The 17,070-nt window shown below is 42.2% G+C and overlaps 1 protein-coding gene across 2 annotated transcripts in view; it reads right to left on the bottom strand.

Annotated features, from left to right (window-relative positions):
• CYYR1 (cysteine and tyrosine rich 1) overlaps positions 1 to 16,667 on the bottom strand; it is a 29,742-nt gene extending 13,075 nt beyond the window's left edge. Inside the window, exons 1-2 of one of the 2 annotated variants that reach the window (XM_030949417.1) lie at positions 16,525 to 16,667; positions 14,108 to 14,213 (exon numbers count right to left, since the gene is read on the bottom strand). In XM_030949417.1, the coding sequence (XP_030805277.1) occupies positions 14,108 to 14,213; positions 16,525 to 16,618 (200 nt within the window). In that variant the 5' untranslated portion in view covers positions 16,619 to 16,667. The remainder of the gene's footprint in view (positions 1 to 14,107; positions 14,214 to 16,524) is intronic. The other variant, XM_030949425.1, reaches the window with a different exon arrangement.
• Positions 16,668 to 17,070: the final 403 nt, after the last annotated feature.

The raw sequence follows: 17,070 nt of genomic DNA, 5'->3' as shown, positions 1-17,070 counted from the left end.
GCACCTTTTGGCATATCTGCTGCCTGCCTTATGCCTGTAAAAAATCCCCAAAACAGCCACACATGACATGATTTTCATGTGCCAGGGAACATTCTGCACAAAGACACAGTGAGACAGTGGTCAGTGAGACAACTGTGCAGACACTGAGGGAAAGGGTCAAGAGATGGGGCTTTCACAAGGCAGGATGCAAGTGACACACAGATTAACTGATTTTTTAAAAACGAAGAACTGCAATTGCTCTAATAAAAAGTAGCAATTCCTCAAGATTTCAAGTCAATGGGCTACAAAAGAGAAGTAAACGCTAGATTTGGAAACCAACAGAGAACTCTGCCATGCTTCAAGGCATCTTCAGAGATGTCCTTCTTTATCTTGCTGTTTCAACGAGCAAGCTATCTTGTCTTCACTGTTTCACAGCTCTCTACCCATTCCAATCAACTTCAGCTGCAAAGTTTTGCATAACAAAGGCTGCTCCTTCTTGCATTTCATCTTCTCCACAGAAAACCACTTCCTTCACAGCCTTTTGCCATCCAGCCACTACTGCAAGCATTGTGGCATGAGCTGTTGGTGCAGGTGATGCCTCATAATTTTTGCCTTTTCCTTTTATATATCCTCTGTATTCTTTGCACATGTATTTGTAGCTCTGTAGTCTCTTGTTGTGTCCGTGGCTAGTTTTCCCAGTACTTTTCCCCACCTTTTCCCTAGGCAGAAAGACAAAATATATTTCAGAGCTCCAAGCCCCAGGGGGTACAAGGTCCCATATCCTATCTTGGTTCTTTCTGGGAACTAAGGCTGAAAACTAGATCTTCAAGACACATTTTCATGAACAAAGTTTAGTTTCCATCTGAGGGCGGAGGATTCAGAGAAGGCTGAACCAGGGAAAATTGCATCAGCACTTATGTCTCTAATTGGTGATTTTTGTCAATTATGCTAATTTGCTAAACTTACAAAACTGTATTCACCCCATGTGGGGGTGGGTACTTTGTGGAAACTTTCCCTATCTGCCCCTGAAGGCCTCTAATAAACACCAACTTTTCTATCACCTCCTCTACTGATATTATCTTGAAAGTGTGTTTACTTCTACGTTTGTTAAGTCATCACTGGCAGAGCTGAGAGTTAACCATCCTCTGCTGCCATATTTCCTTCACCTGGAACATCTTTGTTTCATTGGTTTCTTAGCCAATGAAAGAGAATTAAATGGTAGTTTACAGAAAACCCTATAGATCCTAACATGATAATCATACCTATTTATTGCAGATTCTGATAAACAACATTAAAAAAAAAGAAAAAAAAAGGCAACACTCTCCTCTCAGTTTCATTTAGGGGGCAGAGTGAAAAAATCTAGACTTTACTCGGCTGTTTAGAGCTGGGACCTAATCCCCAGAAAGGGCATCCTCCAGGCATTTCACAGAAGTGCCTGTGTTAGCACGGCAGAGGCCAGGGGGCTCAAAAGCGCAGCGACGCCTTAAGTTTTAAGCTTTTATATTTTTCACATGCTGTACTGCATTAGTGTCTAACTCTGAACTTCACACAGAGTGTTATTTGTCACAGTTTCAGAGACAGGCATATAATAAGAACACAGCGAGTTCATGCACCAACAGCTGAAGTTTATTGTTGGGAGTTCTTTTATAGGGGATTCAAATTTCCTGTGCTTAAACATCTGATTGGTTGGAGTCTTAGCACCGCCCAGCTCACTGACCAATGATACGGCTGCATTCAGGATTCAATGTGATTGGCTGAGGTCCCCCGTTTGAGTTTATTAACATTAATTATCATACCCAGGGGCTTGTTTACTTCTATTCTTTAATGAGCTAGGCTGGTTGAGTTGGTGTCTGTTATGGCCAATTTATCTGTGCAGCTACAGACCGGCTGTGGCTGTCACGGTTAGCAAGCTCTCATCATAGTTTGGTCAGAGAAAACAATCCTTCCAGGCCTGAGAACCAAGGTTATCATCCCAGCCTCAGGCTTCAAAAGTATAAACAAAAGTAAATTGGGGAGAGCAAACTGGAGGAGTGTGACGTAATGACCTGAAGCTGTAATTGGACAATTAACCCCTGATATGAAAACAGACCAAACTTACATCTGCCTGAAAATCTTGAAATGTTGTCCATCTTGGGTGTAGGCTGTGGGAATCCTTAAAATCAGAGGTAAAATTGTATTTTAAAGCTTACAAGCAGGTATTGTATTCAAAATAAGCAAGCACTGTTTTAACCAAAGGTGCGTGCACTTATAGTGGTTGGATAACTCTACTGTCAGTATGCTTTTGCTTTGTATGATTGGTTAAAAAACTTCTAAAGTGAGTTGTAACAATGAGTTCTGCTGCTGCTGAGGACATGAGCTGCTGGCATCTTCCCACTGTCCCAACCATGTAATGAGACTGATGCTGGAAATAAACAGCTGGAGACGCATTCCCCAGCAGTCCTGTCCCGTTCATGATTTTCTATATATTGTCACAGACATATTTAAAGAAAAATCCTTTTGTTAGGATCTTTTCTCCAGAGAAGCTCCAGCTTCTCCATGTTTTGCTGCTTTGGAATGTGATTTGGAGAATTGTTTACCCAGCATGTGAAACTGTTTTGACTCGATGACCAATGACAGCCATCTTTGTCAAGGCTATGAACAAACACAAGATTTTATTATTCATTCCTTTCCATTCCTTTTCTTTGCCAGCTTTCTGATGAAATCTTTTCTTCTATTCTTTTAGTGTAGTTTTAGTATATCATTTTCTTTTAATATAATAGATATCATAAAATAATAAATCAGACTTCTGAAACATGGAGTCAAGATTCTCATCTCTTCCCTCATCCTGGGACCCCTGTGAACACCACCACATTATTATATATACACCTATATTATAGCCTCTGAGAGGCTCCTGCACTGCCCACATCACTGGAAAAGCATTCAAGGAGTATAACCAAACTGGAGGCTTTAGCTCATCTTGCACCTTCTGGAAAGCCCAGCAATGCTCCTGTTCATTTTAATGGAATGTTGTGTGGAGACCAGCACGGTGAGGGAGGCAGCACAGGGACCCACTTGCTGAAATAGTGTCGGGGCTGTTTCCAGTTCCCTGGTGGCAACACCTGCACGTGGAAAACAGCTTTGATTGCAAGGAGCCAAGCCATTTCAAATTCTACAAAGCAAAACACACATTGAGCTTTGCAGAAACTGGAATTCATGGTCCTTTCCTAACTCTTAGCATTGCTTCAGTTGGACTCCTTCACTGACATTAATGAGTGATAAATCATTCCTGAAGCAGAAGCTTATTGACTTTTTTTCCTTTTTTTTTTTTAAGGTTATTGGAGAATGAGGGAAGACAGAGGAGAAAATTTTGCCATTTAATGCAACAAAGGAGAGGAAAATTGTAACCAAAAATCCTTTTCACAACAACAAAGTGAAAATAACATTGAATAAAAAAAAGTAAAAAAATATCTGAATACAAAAAAATAACACTACCTTAAGGACCAGAAAAAAATGCCTTTGACCTTTTCATAAATCTGATTCTGAGAACATAAACTTTTCCTCAGAAATGCATTAATTAAATGCATTTATTAAATTTCAACACAGATTAGAAGATTTTACTGCTTTTAGAATTCTATGTGTTAGACAAATGAAAAATATTTAGGGTTTTTTTGGCATTGAATAATCTGGAGTGGTTCTTGGATGATCTGGCAGGAAAACTGTGAATAAGAACACTAAAAACCTAACATCATAAATTATTTTATTCCATTTTAAAATCGTAAAATATGTGCATTGCTTGAGCAACCATGCAATAGCTTTTTAAAACTGCAGTGGTAGCTAGAAACGTATATTTTGAGACTAAATAAATCTGAGCTTTGAATTACCCAGGAAAAGGATTTTTCCCTCATATCTTCATATGAAAATAATAAGACACTGAGAGTTTAATTTTAGAAATTCTAAAGCAGATTAAATGAAAAAAATGCTTTTCATCTTTTCTTTTTCTAATGTACTTTAATACTCAAATCTTACCCCAGTGAAAGCAATAAAAGAGCCTCTTCTGCATTTTTTTCTTTCTGTCAGATTTACAGCACCAATTCCATTTTTCTTCCCCGTTCTCTCTTCCCAGGTGCTGTGTCAGAGCTTACAAGGGGCACAAAGACTCAGTGAGACTAAGCCAGAGGAAATTCTGATTCTAAATCACCATTTGCAAAAAACCTACAATGAACTTGAAAGTATTAACATAAGTCTTTGCAGGATTCAAACCTTATTACGAAGCATAAGCAAATTATGGTTTTAGTGGTTTGGAATATCCTCATTAAGCTTGCATGAAATGCCATTTACAAATGGAAAAGGTGTTAAGTGCTTGGGTATATGAATCATTTTATGCTTCTGGAGAAGAGGACTATGAGTCAGAAAACTAAAAAAAACCTGAAAATTAAACTATAGTTAGAGAAATATGCTGTGGCTCCTTACGGTTCCATAAACTGATGGAAGTTGCTTTATCTGGATGCAGCTATGCTGAGGATGCAGAAGTCACCATACGGTACAGACACGCGCACACACATTAAGTAATGTTGAGCTAGGCTTGACCTCCTCCACCTCAGCTGATCACTGGGGCCTGGAGAAGAGCCAGTTCCTGATGAGTCAGCAAAAACTTCCCTTGCAAATGCATGGCATCCTGGCTCAGCTCACAAGCCAGAAGACCTATCCATGAAAATATCTCTAGTAGCAAAACCAGAAGGAAAGACAATCTGAGCTATTTTGACAGAATGATCTATAAACACAACATTTTGTGAAGTTTCCCTAGAGGTAAATCCTGCTGTTATGTCACAACCTGTTACTAATCTAAAATTGACACCATTTTGCAACAGCATCAAGGAGGTGACTGAATGCCGTTACATGGCTTGCAAAATATTCAAAACATCAAAAGCATCCATAAACACTAAACAACATATTAATACCATTTTCATTAAGATATATGCTCAAGATGTCCCATTTTTCCCCCAAGCATCACAGTCCATTACAGTCACTTCAGAAAAATGTGCAACTTTTGGAAAGAGCAGACAGGTTGGTCAACAGCACAGTAAAGTAACACAAAGAAATGTTTACCCAGAAAAGCAGGCAATTCTTTTCCTTCTATGTATGTGCAAACCATATACCCCACTGACTAAACGAGAGCTGTGCTTTTGAATCCAGATATATATTTAAATGTACACAGTTAACTAATACAGTGAATGGGAATCACAGAATCATCGAATCCCAGAATGTGATGAGTTGGAAGGGATCCATCAGGATCATCAAGTCCAACCCCTGGCCCTGCACAGGACACCCCAAGAATCACATGTGATACACACAATGGATGTATACTGTGCCATATAGCAGCTCCCCAAAACAAACCCAGTCCACAATCCATCACTTAGAGAAGGGATGAAAGAAGTTATTTCACAATTTCATATCAAAATGAAGGGACAATTTAAAAAATATCACAAGAATTAGCAGATTTGTAGAAAAAGCTTGTGAAAGAAAAGATTCTCGATGACCAGAAAAATATGGCTCTGGAAGAGCTTTCCAGTAGATGCAGCAGGTGCGAGCTACTGAGAACTGTGAACACCGAGCTTGGCACATCTGTGGGCTGCCTGTGATAGCGGGAGCCTGGTTGCACTGACCTAGCAGTGCAAGGCAAGCAAAAGCTCTGAATTCAGAGCTAAGCTGCAGTAGGTATGAAGAAAAATACAGACATCAAAAGGACTCACGTCTCTCTGAGTCAGTGCTAAGTCACAAAGCTCTGGGAAAGCTCTGGGTGTGGGGAAAGGAAACGAGCTTCTAGTAAGAAAAGATAGGACTATGCAGTCAAGGCAGAAGAGGTGTAACAAGTAGCAGAAGCATAGTGGTTTTGCAGAAGAAATTGTTATACAAGTGCTTGTCTTAGGGGCAAAAAGCTGATGTTGCTCTTAGGGAATTGATCGTGTATGTTATTGGTTACCAGTCATCAGGAACATTTATACTGTTGGCTATTCAGACTCATGCTATTCTAGCCTGATAGTAAAAATATTATAAAAGCTATGTACACTTTTAATAAATGTTTCCAGACTCACCACATCTGGGGACAGTGCCTCATGTGTTGCATCTGGGCTCAGAGATTGAGAGAGGGATTAGCAGCCTCCATTCCAAACTTCTCTAAATTTAATTTTTTTTTCAAAGCAACTGCATTAATCAGCTAGTCCCATAGAAAACACTGCAACTCTTGTCTTAAGCAAATATTTACTCCAGTACAGATATTTTTGTCGCATCAGGACCAATGGATATGAGATACTACCCTCAGACTGGTCTCATGGCATAGGAGTGGCATTTTTGGTGGTACCAGAAGCGTGTCACAAATCAGGCAGTCTGAACTGCCAACTCAACGAGATTAATTGGACTGTACTGCAAATTTTCGGAGGTATGAAGTAGAATTACACTTTCCCACTCTGGGGAAGGCAAGTGGTAAATGAAAGAATAGAGTGATATGAAGCAAAAAGGCAAATGGTACAATAAGTACACAAATGGTACAATAAGTACAAAGTAAAAAAGGGGAAATCTAAGAGCAAGTACATTGAAGAACCAAAGAGGCTAATATGAGAAAGAATTACTTCGGCCTGTCTGTGATGCTGAAGATTTCTCCTTGTGCTTCTCAAACTTCAAATGCTAGTCACACTCAAAAGCCAAGCTGAATGCAAACGTCCTGAATCAACAAAACACTTCATCACTAAGAGTGGAACATGTTTAAATGTGGCATGGGGTCTCCAGCACTGTCTTGGGGTGCTTTTCAATTTCCTTACCATCTGCTCTATGGTTGCTGCAGCTTTAAGGCTGGCCCAGGGGAAGAAGGGAGCCTTGGGGCTCTTGCGAAGGCTTTTCCACAGCCTCACTCCCCAGGCCTCTGTGATGCAGTGAGGATGGTGGTTACTTTGCTGCTTAGCTAGCTTGGGTTTTTGTTAGCTTAGGCAAGCAGTTGGGTTTTTCTGGTTTTTCTCCCTTTCCCTGGCCTTGGAGACTATGGCAGCAATCCTTCCGTTGCCTTTGGTTTTGGTTTTTTTTTTTTTCCTGAACTGCTTGGTGTGGTTTGGTCCAAGGCCAGAGGAAACTATCAACTATACCTTTGTTTTGATTTTCTTTTTGTCTATGTTATCACAGAGGCATTACCAACCTCTCTAATTGGCCCAGTTTTGGCCAGCAGCATGTCCATCTTCAGAGCCATCAGGGATTGCCTCTGCTGGACACGGTAGAAGCGTTCAACACCTTCTCACAGAAGTCACCTCTGCGGCCATTCTGCTACCAAAAACCAGGACGTGCAAAACCAATATAAGAGGAAACACTCCTTCTAGAGTGATTTTCTCATAAACTTGTCGCTAAACTAAGGGGAACAAGGAAAGCAGGAAAAGAAAAATTAGTGATAGTATGTTGGACCTGACAGACGCAGCAGAACACCCTGAGTCTGGTATGTGACATAAGCTGAAACAAAAGGAGCTAGGGAGAGATGCAAGAATTAACAGGATTTTAGGAACCAACAGTCTAGATGACACAATCAGGTCTAATCCTGATGTCAAGCTAATGAGGCTCACAGACATTTCTATAGAGTTTTATGAGCAGTGGTGTCCCACCTCCTGATTATGCCTCACTTCTCAAGCAATAGCCTCACTGTTTCTCATCCTTTATATGAATAGTTGTCCTGGTTTAGGGCCAATGTGGCGGAAAGCCTCTAAAGGGGTTTCCTCTAGAAAACAAATTCAAGTAGCCCCTCTCCCAAATGGTTCGGGAGAAGATTTCCTTGGAGAAAAGTGGAAAAAACTGTTTATTTAACAGGCAAAGCATTCACCAGCACAAAAAATGAACAATATTAAACAGTAAAGCCTCTTGCCACTCCAAAAGAGATTACAAACTCAGAAAGTCCTCTTTGTGGGCTATAGCTCAGCTTACCCAGTCTCTTATCAGTCCCTCTGGTGCTGGAAATGCCACGGCCCAGGCCTGTGAGCTGACAGTGCTCTTCTGGGTTGTAATGTCACCATCTGCTCGTACAAGCGGGGGTCGTGATGGTTTGTTAACTGCTATCAGAGTGCAAAAACAACACAGAGGGGATTTCAGAATTAATCAAAACTAATGCACCTTTTATTGAGTGCCCACAGCAAATGTGATAGAAGGATTAGAAAGGAGGTAAAGGATAGAGAGAAAAAGAGGGGAGGGGATATGGAGAGACGAAATCCTCATGGTCCAGCCAACAGATCTGTCTTGTCACACTGGGGAGAATCTCAAAGTCTTTGGTTAACTCAGGGGTCTTTTATAGTCCTCTGCTGGGAGGGGATCAGGTACAGGACAGTGGAGAATAAGTCTATTGAGAACAAGTACAGACAGCCCAGTTCTGAAACAGGACAAACCAGTCCCAGCAGTGAGCAGGACCCATTGTTTCAGCACTGGTTTCTATGGGAAACCAGTCTTGGTCCAGCAAACACACCTGCAGGTAACACTTGGCAAACATCCTGCTTCAGCCAGCCCAGCATGCCTGTGTTAGAATTATAGGGGTGTGAGACTCAGTCCTTGGGAGGGGGCTTCAATCTCTGTCCTGGATGACGGTCGTGAGGCAAATGAGGGAAACTTCGGACTGTCTCTTACATGGGTGTTTCGTGCAGAGCAAGTTTAAACAGTTCCAAGAAAAGAAAAACCACAGTGCAGGGAGCTTCTCTGCCTCAGCTAGCTAAAAACTAACTAAAAGCAAAGGAGAGCTCTCTCTCACTGTCCATGCTGCAGACAGCACAGTCCAGGAGAAGATGCAGGGGTGCAAGTGCAGTTTCTGTTAACAAACTGCACTTCTTCTCTCCCTCCCTTGGCTCTCGGAACCATGCAAAACTTATTTCGGGGCTAAACAGACAAAAGTGCAAAATTTATTTCTGGGCAGACAAATGGGGATGCGAGCATCTTAAAGTCACCCTAGGACAAAAGCGAACATTCCAAACAGAGTGGAAATTTGCGACAGGCATACTTTAGAAGTAGGACAGTAATGTGGGAATGATAGGAGTCAGTTCCAGACACCTGCACAAGAGCATGCAGAATGCCATGGTTTCATCAGCTGGCACACACATATTCCCACCACAGAATGAGATCTCATTACGGAAAGCCACTATATTTTGGCCACATGACAAAGACATATCCAGGCACAGACTGAAAAAAGACTGATGGAGAATAAGAACACCAGCTGAGTAAGGTGTCAGCTGTATTAATTAGCAAATAAATCACTTGCATATATGAGGTATTATAATCATTGCACAAGAGCAAAGCACCACCAGGAACACCAAAAAAAATTTAAGACTTCAAAAGAATGGAGGAAAGCAAAACACTACTGTGAATAATGAAGAAACTAGAGAAAACAGGGAAAACTATGAAGGTGTTTCATCATACCGTTCGATTTTTAAACTTTTTGGACAATTGGATCCAATGGACAGCCTACACTCTGAGTGGCTTTTTTTGCAGTTTTGCTATTACATACTTCAGCTACATTTTTCTGTCTGAACAAAAAAAACATGATTTATCAGTCAAGGAAAGGCATTTCTACCTGTTTCCAATGGCATCTTCTTGTCTACAGCACTGAATAGAAGGTAAAGTCGATACAAAACCCATAGAGAAGGAGAATACATTGACTGGTGTAGATGGATTAACAAAGTAATTTAATGGAAGTATTTCCTGTCATAAAAAGGCTCTTGCACATCTCTTATGACTTGCCAGCTTGTGAGTAATGAAGTATGTGATCTTCTAGCTACTTAATCATTGTAATGTTTCTATAGTTGGATTTTGCTTAGGAGTTACTGAAAAATCCTTTTTTTCACATTCTATCTACCATCCTTTATCACACAGATAATTAAAAAGACAGGGATTTACCGCTTCTCTTTTTCTGATCAGAGAACTCATTTGGATAAAGTAACATACATGCCTTCATGTTTTCTAAGCCCTTAATTTCAAACAACACACATCTGTTTAGAAACTGAAGGTTATGCTAGACTCATTACCAGATTATGTGTGGTATGAAGAAAGACCCTGTTGTAAACAACAACTTCTGAGATGCAGAGAAACAGATAAATGAAATCCTTCAATTTCAAAAGAGCAATTTAATGAAGTTCTTTTTCCTATTTTTATCCCTTCAAAAACAAGGTTCAGGAGATTTCAGAGGAAAAGGTTTTCGTTAGTAATGAGCATCTTAGCTGAAAGCTTATAGATTTAATGCACAGAGGTCCTTTGTTCCTATTTAATTGTCAAAGGAAACAACCATGTTTTATTTTTGCCTTTTCCTCATTTATTAATTGCACAGAGAGCTGTTTGATTTAGCATATTTAGTTCCTTACAGAATCAAACTCAACCAAATAAAAATGTAAATCCTGCTCAAGCTGTGACAGCTCAGACTACTGGCAAGCAGTTAAGTCTGAGTTTAAATTCATATCCAACACAGAAGCCATGATCATATAATCTGCTTTTCCTAGCCTTATAGCTGCGCTGGATTTCCACAGAGGAACACCAAGGCTGCATTTTGGATTGCCTTTGACTGGCATTCTGCACTGTGCTCATGCTCAGCCTTAGTGGACACAGGCAGAGAAAGAGATGATCTCTTTCCCAGATTGCTAAAGAGCTTCACATCTTTTTAATTAGTCAACACCACACATGTGTGAGAACATTCACAATACAGAAAACAGCTTCTTCTTTCTTCCCAGAGCACAAAAAGTTGTTTTGGATCCCCAGCTGGCTTGAGAGAATGCAAGTCTATGAAAGTTGACATATTTAACCCAGATATTTGCCAGCTAAGGATCTCTCTTAAGAGAGTTTAAACATAATTTCTCCTCTCCATAGCATTCAAATGACCTTTACTATATTTTGTCCATGTAAAACTACTGTAAGTCAGAGAAGACAATTTCTCCAACTCCTACAGCACTGTACCAAGGAGATAACCACACTGCAACCCAGCACAGACTGAACCAAGGAAAAGCACGAGGAGCAGCGCAGATGAGCTGCGATGGACTGACCATACCCACATTCCCCACTCCCTGTGCCACAGAGTTGGGAAGAAGAGGAGCTGGGGATGGAGGAGTGAAATTGAGCCTGGGATAAAGCCTGAGGGAGGAGGGGAGGGAAGGGGAAAGTTTTCAAAATGAGATTACATGTTTAAAGAAGACAAGTCCTGACCTGCTTTTAGGAAAAAAAAAAAACATCTGTGACTTCATCATGCAAAATTTCGGGTCAAAGGAGTATAACAACTGCTAACTGATCCTCAAGCCTATGCATTGGAGTATTTAGCCATAAAAAATTAGAAGGATCAAATGTGTTCTTCAAGATGTGTTGCGGCAAACAGTACTTGCAAGAGCCTCCTCTAGTATTCAAATCCACCCAGATATAGACAAACCCTTCCAAATGTGTCAGAGCCACTCACACTCGGCTCTAATTCAATACCTATTAATATTTGTTAAAGAAACATACCAAAGACAAGGTGCCAACTTGGTGCTGAAGACATGGTTTCAGCATTTCAGCAGTCACTCTAAAGACCCCCTTGGTCAAGGCCTTCAAAAAGCACAGCTCTGACATCAGGCTAGACAAATGCTAGCTATGCACTCAGGGAAGTGAGAGATTAAATCTACTTGTTCTACAGGAAGTCTCCTTCTTATAATGTGATGTCCTATGCTCTTGTGTCCATCATTCCCAACCACACGAGGTCTGGAACAAGGTATTCAGAATGAGAAACTCCTTTGATGCTTGTAAATGGAAAAACAATTTTGAAATGAAAAAACAGAGAAACAAATCAAAGCAAACATTCACTCAGTAATCAGGAAAAAAATCACTTGTCATTCTACAACATCCATCTTAAATACATGCTTTTTCATTTCCAGATGAATGAAGGATTCTGGTGTTCTACCATAATTTTATCTCCTTAAGCCCAGGAAGCATGTGATCTGTTTTAAAAACTGTGGATCAACTCTGTATTAAAATACCATCACTCTGCCTACTCCTTCAAAGTGCTATAAAATATACTGATGGGAACACTGGAATATTCCCCAGGTACCATGGCCGAAACAAAACTTGCATCAGAGGAGTCATTCTAAAAAAAAACAACTGCCACCTTCCCACTCAGTCTTCCCTAAGTACCAGGCAGTCCATATGCCATGTCATTTTTATCCTCTCTGTTTTTAGTCAAGAATATAAACCTGTGATAGATGAGTAATGCAATGATTGACTCTCACAATTAACAGACAAATATAATGTATATAGGTTAAGAAAAGTTTTATAGATTTATAGTTATGTTGTACCCCTTCATGTGGCTGTCAAGGGACAGCCGGGTTGGGACATTTGGGAGGGCTGGTTTGTCACTATGGTGACATCTGACCTCCTGTCAGGGTCTGAGGAAGTGATCACCACCACTGGACAGCAAAGAAGGAGTCGATGGACAGAACTTTGGGAGGGGTTAAAGGGTTAAAAGGCAAAACCTCCATTGTGTGGGTGAGCACATGGTGGGAAAAATCCCTTGCTCCAGGCGCCATAACATTTTCTCTATTCAGTCTTCTCTTGCATTTTTGGATAAGGTTTAATAAACTTTTCTAAAATTATTAAAAGTGAGTAGCCATTTCTCACAAACCAAAAATAAGTCACAGACTGTATGCTAAAGGCTAAGGAAATTACTAGTTGTTGTAATTGATGCAACAGAAAATAAGATGCCCTATCACGAAGAACCACATTTTATATTTTATTTAGATTTGCCCTTGCACATGAATGTACAACTTGTGAGATGTGATGTGAAAAATGTGTATTTTATGATTGGCTTTTTGCAAATATTAAAATGAATATTATATGTGTTGTGTTAGAAAGTTATGCTGTATTAATTCTCTTAAGTAGTGTGTTAAATATAGTTTTAGGTTATAACAAAATGTTAAAATAGAAACTATGCTATGTAGGATACTTTTTTTCTAAAGAAAGAACTCGCACTGAGATAGCAGCCACAGGACACCTAAATGTTTGAGAGAAAGAGAATTTATTGCTCCATTATCAGAAGAAACGAACTTCTTCCCGCCTCGCTCGGGGTTAGGCTTATGTGGAAGAAGCTGACACTGACCAGACAGAATCCTGTGTTTGAATGGAATTTATGCATCATGTATGAGATGTATGAATATACAACAGGCTATTGTTTTTAAGGGTTAATCCTCTGTTAACGTGCGTCCTTTTTCAGGCTTATGCTGCCCAGAAAAAGGTACCAGGACCATCCGTAACTCTTTGTTTCTGTTCTCTCATATTGTCCTAATCCAAATTGTCCAAATTATTATTACTCTAACTGTATTACCATTTTTATAACAATTTTATTAGTATTAAACTTTTAAAATTTTAAAAACAAGTGATTGGCATTTTTCACATGTGGCTATAGTTAAGGCCAGAGTCAGGTCCATTAGCAGGCAAGCTTCTCTTCTTCCTCACCTATGCAAAGACAAACAGCTGCACTAGAGTCTATGTTTTTTAATCAAAAGTTTATTCCTGTATTTTTCTCTAGATAGAAAATATTTGTAACCACTTGATTTCATCTGCTGTGTTTTTTACAGCACTGTGAAACATGCTATTCATACAACATTGTTAAAGGGTCAGATTATTCTCACCTAGAATTTGTTCAATAAATCCACCAACAGCCAAAATATTATTTAACAAAAAACAAACAAGTGAATAAAAGTGAAAATAAAAAAAAAGTACTCAAAGCAATATGAATTTCAAATCCAAGTAATTTGAATCACTACTGACTCAGCGTGAGAAACCATTTCAACAAAACATACAAGATTTCTATTCACAGATCTTTTCAGCTCGAGCTTGAAACAAAGTTCTCACTATCTCTAAAGCTTAGCTCCAGAAATTATATTATTGTACACAAACTAAGGACAGAACCCACAATTTTACCAAGCTTTCTGGTATGTTTCAAAAATACATGTAACATGAGACCTCAAAGGAATACCAAAGATTGTTACCAGGAAGGAAAAAAACAAACCAAACTAAAAACAACAAACCCAAACACTGCCTCAGTTTATTGCCAAAACATAGTTTTGCCACAGCAAACTTACACTGACTTCATGAACACAGCACACCTTTTTTTTTTAAGTGCAAATATACTCACGAAAAGACATTCCCAATGTAGGCATAATATGAACAGCAGTAGGGAGCACTCCCATCACAGCAGTAAGCCTTGCAGTCATTATCACACTGAGCCAAACAATCTTCTGCTGAATAAAAATAACACTCATGATGTCAAATATCAAAATCTTGTACAGCACAGCTTTGAAGAAAATGCAGTCTAACAGTTTCATACAATCACAGCGCTGCCCTTGAGGCGTGATCTGACTCTCTAATCCTAATGGCAGCCCATTCCCATTCATTCTGCATTTCAGACTTAGGTGCTTTCCATATGAGTATTCTATAGCTGGCCATATCGGTTCCCCCTTATACTTAATCCTTTAAAGTGAAAAAGAACATTTTGAAATACCAAGACACCACAGACCAATTTCTTCCATCCCAGCAAAGAGTCCAGAAGAAATCTGAGTTGGGCTGCCTGTCTTGTTGATCTGGAGGGTGGCAGGAGAGAAGGAAGCTGTCTGAGAACAGGCTATTTCTCCCAGTCCCTGCCCAGGCCCAGCCTGGGGCTCCCTCATCCCTTGCCATCTGGCAGCAGCTCCCCTCACTGTGCTCTGACACCGGGGCCATGGCCAGTGTGGCAGGGCAGTGCCTGGCACAGGGACCAGCAGGGCCCTCTCTGCCCCACTGAGGACACTTGAGGCCACAAGTGCTCCCAGCCACAATGCTCTGCCAGACAAAGCAATCTGTGAAACAACAATAAGAGAGCTCTTTACAATTAAGAAACGCGGGAGAGCATCTATCTTTTTATTCCTATGAGAAGCTATTTTAACGGTATCTACCTCTTGTGCTGTCATAACATTTAGTGTATTCAAAGCCCTAAGTCAGGTTCCCCCAAGAAGATGACTCTGTACTGCCACTGCACTGTAAAAACATTCTTGGGGATCACCGTCCCCACAGTCAAGGCTTCAGCTGCAGCCTGGATAAATTCAGAGAGACTCCATGTCCAATACACCATCACCCTTGGTGGCCTATTTGGTCTCATACTGAAGTGGCAGACTTGAAATCAACGATGGCAAACCATGCTTCTGCATTCCCAGTGCACTGTAGCTCCCCTTTCCCAGGCTGCAACTCACCTGAGAGGTTCTATTCTCCCACTGCCATTACTGCCTTTCATCTGTGCTGACCCTTTTGGTTGGTTTGCTGGGATCCGGGCAACCCTTCCACATCTCAGCTTCTGCCACGCTCCCATTCCTGCCCCAAGTAGGTGAAAAGTTCTCACCTTGCCCTGAGACTCCTTTGCTCACTGACTCATGCTGCTGACCCATCTCACAGCCTGACCGCTCACAGGATTTTAGCAGGTCAGCTCTCGGAACCTGCTCACACTTGGTCTCTGTTTGAAAATGAGCACCAAGCACAGGCTGGAGAGGGCTGTGCAACACAGCACATGGGGCAGCCCAGGCAGAGGAACCCTAAACCTGTGAGATGACCTCTGGATTAAAGAAACACATGAAAAAACCAGAACAATCGACCCATCATCCTGCCAACCAGCCCTGCCATCAAGTGAATCAGGGCAGCCAGCAGGACACCATCTCCAGAAGGAGAACAGCAGGCCAGGGGTAGCACAGGCATTTCTGTAGGAAGCAGCAATGTAAGACGACTGCCACACAGGACACCCCATACCAAGGCTCTGGCAGGGCTGCCATCTCAGGACACCCCATACCAAGCCTCTGGCACACCCCAGTGCCAGCAGCTCCAGGCTTTTGCAATGTCACCATGCGTACTCATGGCTCCAGCTGTGCCATGCCAGCCCACCTCCAGGCTCTGGCCTGGCGGGAGAGCACCAAGGTGGCTTCACCCTGCATATCATGGGTCTATCCTACGTGGGTGGGTTCACAGAATCACAGAATTATAGAACGGGTCAGATGGGAAGGGACCACAGTGGATCATGTGGTCCAACCTGACTGCTCCTAACTGCTAGAGCACATGTGGCACGGGATTGCATCCAGAGGGTTCCTGACTATCTCTATTCAGGGAGACTCCACAACCACTCTGGGCCATCTCTTCCGAGTGTGTGGACACCCTCACAGTAAAGTTCCTCCTTACCATCAGGTGTAACTTCCTGTGCATCAACTTCTGCACGTTGCCCTCCTTCCCCCCTCCCCGCTCCACTGCTCGATACCACCGAGCCTCTGCTCCATCCTCCTGGCACACCCCCTTCAGATATTGATACACAGATATTGATTAATGAGGTCCTCTCTCAGTCCCGTCTCCTCGAGGTTTACTCTCCCTGCAGCCAGAGAGGGGCTCCCGCTCTGCTGGGACACCCCGGGGACCCCCTTCCAACTCCCTGTGCCAATTCAATCGGAAAAGCTTCCACATCGGACCTAACCCTCCGGCCCCGCTCACACCCGCTGCCCGCAGCTCCGCGCCCGTCCCCCGCCCCACGCCGGTCCCGCTGACCTGCCAGAAGGAGGAGGATGAGGATGAAAGGGGGAAACAACACCCCCCAGGCGGGGAACCTCTCCGTCCGGCCGCGCCGCCCCAGCCGCTGCATGCCGGCTGCAGCACGGAGCCGCCGTCCGCCTCATGGCGGGGGCGGGCCGGCCTCATGGCGGGGGAGGAGGGCAGGCGGAGCCGGGCGGGCCCCTCGTCCCCTGCGACCGCCCCCGAGCGGGGCTGGCAGCTCCCGGAGTGGCGGCTGCTTGTGTGTCCCTCCGGTCTTCTCTCTTCTGCCTTCCCGCCGCCTTTGTCCCGCTCGGCAGCCGTGGGTGACCCGGCACCGGTGTCCCACCGGAGGGCTGTGAAAGGCGGCGCCGGTGTTGTTTGCGCCGCTTTGGTCATGCGGTCCTCGAGGGAGCTCCTGCTGCTGTTAGAGTCGAGATTGTCTTTAAAGTGGGATTGAAAGTGTGGTTGTGTGAAAAACGCCCGTCACTTGTTTTTAAAATTTTAGAAGTTTAATAGTAATAAAATGGTTATAAAATAGTAATACAATTAGAGTAATAATAA

Source organism: Camarhynchus parvulus, chromosome 1 (genome assembly GCF_901933205.1).
Source record: "Camarhynchus parvulus chromosome 1, STF_HiC, whole genome shotgun sequence".
NCBI classification, from domain to species: Eukaryota; Metazoa; Chordata; class Aves; order Passeriformes; family Thraupidae; genus Camarhynchus; species Camarhynchus parvulus.
This window is presented reverse-complemented; position numbering and strand designations above follow the sequence as displayed.